The 3,861-nt window shown below is 46.2% G+C and overlaps 1 protein-coding gene across 1 annotated transcript in view; it reads right to left on the reverse strand.

Annotated features, from left to right (window-relative positions):
* The window catches only part of Mypn (myopalladin), a 64,570-nt gene that overhangs the window by 17,628 nt on the left and 43,081 nt on the right, over positions 1–3,861 (reverse strand). The window contains exons 7-8 of the mRNA XM_055598846.1: positions 3,081–3,104; positions 1,264–1,380 (exon numbers count right to left, since the gene is read on the reverse strand). Of these exons, the coding sequence (XP_055454821.1) occupies positions 1,264–1,380; positions 3,081–3,104 (141 nt within the window). The remainder of the gene's footprint in view (positions 1–1,263; positions 1,381–3,080; positions 3,105–3,861) is intronic.

A 3,861-nucleotide genomic window follows, 5' to 3' on the forward strand; every position in this document is an offset into this window, starting at 1 on the left:
CTAAGCGTTGTGTGTGGGGTGTGTGTGTGTGTGTGTGTGTGCTTGTGAAGAGTTCCAAGGATCCATCTTTTTGGCCCCAGTGCAGAGATTACAAGCACAGGCTACTGTGCCTGCCTTTTGTACATGGATTCAGGGCACTGAACTCCAGGGTACCAGAGTCTGTGAAGGAAGCATTGCACCTACTGGACTATCTTCCAGCTCCCTGAAGTGCTTTTAAGAATTTGAGAGTTGAGCTGGGTGCGGTGGCCATCGCCTGTAATCCCAGCACTCAGGGAGTCAGAAGCAGGCAGATTTCTGTGAGTTCGAGGCCAGCCTGGCATACAAAGTGAGTCCAGGACAGCCATGGCTACATAGAGAAACCCTGTCTGGAAAAACCAGAAACAACAACAAAGAGAGAGAGAATTTGAGAAGTTTAAGGCCAGGGAGTAAGGCCAGGGAGATGCTTTCTCGGAAAGTATGATGTCACAGCAGGGTCACTGAATAGATTGTGGTTGTAAGTGAAATAAGAACTCGAAAACTGGACATTGCTCATCAACTTTTTTTTTTTTTTTTTTTAAGATAGGGTCTCCTTTCTCCTAAGCTGGCCTTGAACTCCCTCTGTGGCTGGTGACCTTGAACTCCTGAGGCTCCTGCCTTCGTGTGCCCAGTGCTGGGATTATCCGTATGTGCCACCATGCCTGGTTTATGCAGTGCTGGAGAAAGGGACCCAGGGCTCATTCGTGCTAGGCGAGCACTTTACCAACTGAACTCTGATCTCCAGCCCCAGGAACATTTTCTTGTTGTTGTTGTTGTTGTTATTCTATTTTTGTGCATGAGTACATACACTCATGCAGGTGCGCCAAGGCACAAGGGCGGAGGTCAGAGGTCAAGTTGCAGGAACCAGTGTTGTTCCACCGTGTGGGTCTCGGGGACTGAATTCAGCTAATCAGGCTTGGTGGGAGGTACCTTCATCTGTTTATCCATCTTCTCACCAGCTCTGGCTGGCCTCGAACTCACAGAGATCCACCTGCCTCTGCCTCCCGAGTGGTGGAGTTAAAGGTGTGCACCACCAGGCTTGGTGATTACAGACGGTGGTGAGGCTGCCTTGTGAGTGTTGGATGTTGATCCTCTGGAAGAATAGCCAGGGCTCTTAATGGCCGAGTCATTTCTCCAGGGCCTGATTTAAATCTTTATGCTTCACGGGTGAATCCGGAAGGAAAGGTGGCTGAAGTTCACACTGTCGGGCTCCTCACTGGGGAGCACTCAGTGCCAAGGAGCACTCACCTCTGACGTCCAGCTGTGCGATGCTGGACACCGTGCCGTACTTGTTGCTCGCGGTGCACGTGAAACACCCAGAGTCTTCGGAAAACACTTCGGCGATGACCAGGGTGCAGATCTCCTCTGCCAGCAGGACAGGAAGGGTTTGTGACAATGTGTCACACAGCACACTCAGGCAGCCCTCTAGCGACTGAGCTACATCCCCAAAAGGTCCAGCTCGGGCTTGCCCGGCTCTCCTTACCTTACCCTCCACAACCTTGGCCAGCCAGGGTGAAGCAAGATGGAAGGGAAAGGAAGTGTGTGTGAAAAGGAAAAACTCATGAAACAGTTTTCCAAACCCCAGTCTCTCATTATTTTCGTGGGGAAATTTCACCGAGAGATAATCTTAAACATAGGCCAAACTTTAAAATTGGGCAGAAGCGCTGGGGTATATCTCAGTGGAAGAGTTCGTACCTAACATGCGGGAGGTGCTGGGTTTGATTCCCACTAGCACAAAAATTGGATTGCTATTGATTGTCAATAAACGCTTTGTTTAAGTAGTAGCAATTGGCTGATGGAGAATAGAAATTCCAGGTGAGAGAGCTAAGGGCGCCTCCCTTTGTAAGCCATAGTCACTCCTGTGGAGCAGCTATAACACGCAGTCCTGGGAGTGATGGTCCAGGGAGTTCTCACACACGGCTGGAGCCTAAAATCAATACAGGCAGATATTCTTTGACAACTAAAGAGGAGCAGGGTCATTAGGACGAAATCACGGAAGCAGTTGCAGCTGGGGAAGCTTGGCTTCTCAGGACTCTGTGATGACTGAGGTGAGTCAACTAGCTCCCTCTAGAATGTGGTTCTAAACCTGTGGTCACGACCCCTTTGGGGGTCTAATGACCCTTTCACGGGGTCACATATCAGATGTCCTGCAGATCAGATATTTTTATTACGATTCATAACAGTAGCAGAATTACAGTTATAAAGTAGCAAGAAAAATAGTTTTATGTTGTTGGGGGCGGGTCAACACAACATGAGGAACTGTATTAAAGAGTCCAAGCTCGAGGAAGGTTGAAAACCACTGATCCCGAAGAGTTTCCCAGGAGTCTACGGCAGACAACACTGGATACTCCTTGGGAGAAAGAATCCTTGTCTTTTATGCCCTGTGGTCTAGTGTAGATCTGCTCCAAGCTTACTTCTGGAACGCCTTTGTTGTGAGGGGAGAATTGTAATGGAACTGCCAGCAGTCTCCTCACAGATGTGGTTACAGAGGCAGCCTGAGTGCTCCGATTTATAAACGGCTCACATTGCCTACAGGCGAATGCTTCATGGCCCTCACTTCTATTTCCAAAACCAAATCAAGGAACGCACTTTACTTAGCCTCTGGAAGTTTCTGAGTCTGATCTATGAATTGTCTCTTTATTTTCTTTGGACTGGTACTGGGGATCAAGCCCATGGCTTTGGGTAAGCTAGCCAAGTGTTCTCACTTATCGACAGTGCCAGCTTCGTTCATTAAGGTTGAGACACAAAGGCTGTGGGATTGGACTTGACCTGCCATCAAGGAAATTCCAAGCCCAGTTTTGAGGAGGGCGTGAAATGAGTGGAAGTAACGGTGAGAGGAAAAAGATCCCCAGGAAACCATAAAAACCCTATAATTATATCAGGTGTTGAATTCATATGCAAATTCGAACATGCCCCCTCCTTCCCTCTTCTACAACAACAGCTGCCATTTGTTTTGATCTTTCTAGAAAAAAATTTTTTTCACTCTAGAGTGAAACATATTTCCATGGGCATTTATCTCAAACCATTCACACTTATTAATAAGTTAAAGCTGAAGTGATCTTTACCTGGTTCTGCCATGGAGCGAGGTTCTAGGAGAAGAAAGAAACAAAAGGTTGTGAGCATTTACTTGACTGAGAATCTGCACTTCCTTGCTTTCTTGGGGGTGAAGTGAGAAGGACAATCTGCCAAGGTTAAATAATGACCCAGGTACCAATGAGCCCAAGAAGGCAACAGAGGAGCAGCTGGAGAGTAGCTAAACAGTGCTTTATCATGAGGCACACCTAGGTTCACACAGTGAGCACAAGCTGCAGGCCCCCAGGCAAGGAAGAATGCCAGAGGGAGCTGGGAGTCAGAAGGACTAGCCCTATCTGTCTGTCTGTCTATCTGTCTGTCTGTCTGCCTGCCTACCTATCTGTCTACCTGTCTGTCTACCTATCTGTCTACCTGCCTGTCTGTCTACCTATCTATCTGTCTGTCTGTCTGTCTGTCTAATCTATCTGTCTAATCTATCATCTAGCAATCATTATATATCATTTATCTATATTGTCTATCATCTATCATTTATCTATGTATATTTCACTTATTATCTTCTATCTATCTCTACATAGATCTCTAAATCATTTATTTATGTATCATCTATCATTTATAATCATCTGTCTGTCTGCCCATCTATCATCATATCTATCTATCTATCTATCTATCTATCTATCTAGATATCTATCTATCTACCAATCATCAATCCATCAATCCATCTATCCATCATCTATCCATCTATCATCAATCCATCAATCCATCTATCCATCTATCCATCATCTATCCATCATCTATCCATCATCTATCCATCAT

Source organism: Psammomys obesus, unplaced genomic scaffold (genome assembly GCF_907164565.1).
Source record: "Psammomys obesus unplaced genomic scaffold, mPsaObe1.curated_primary_1811, whole genome shotgun sequence".
Classification (NCBI taxonomy): Eukaryota; Metazoa; Chordata; class Mammalia; order Rodentia; family Muridae; genus Psammomys; species Psammomys obesus.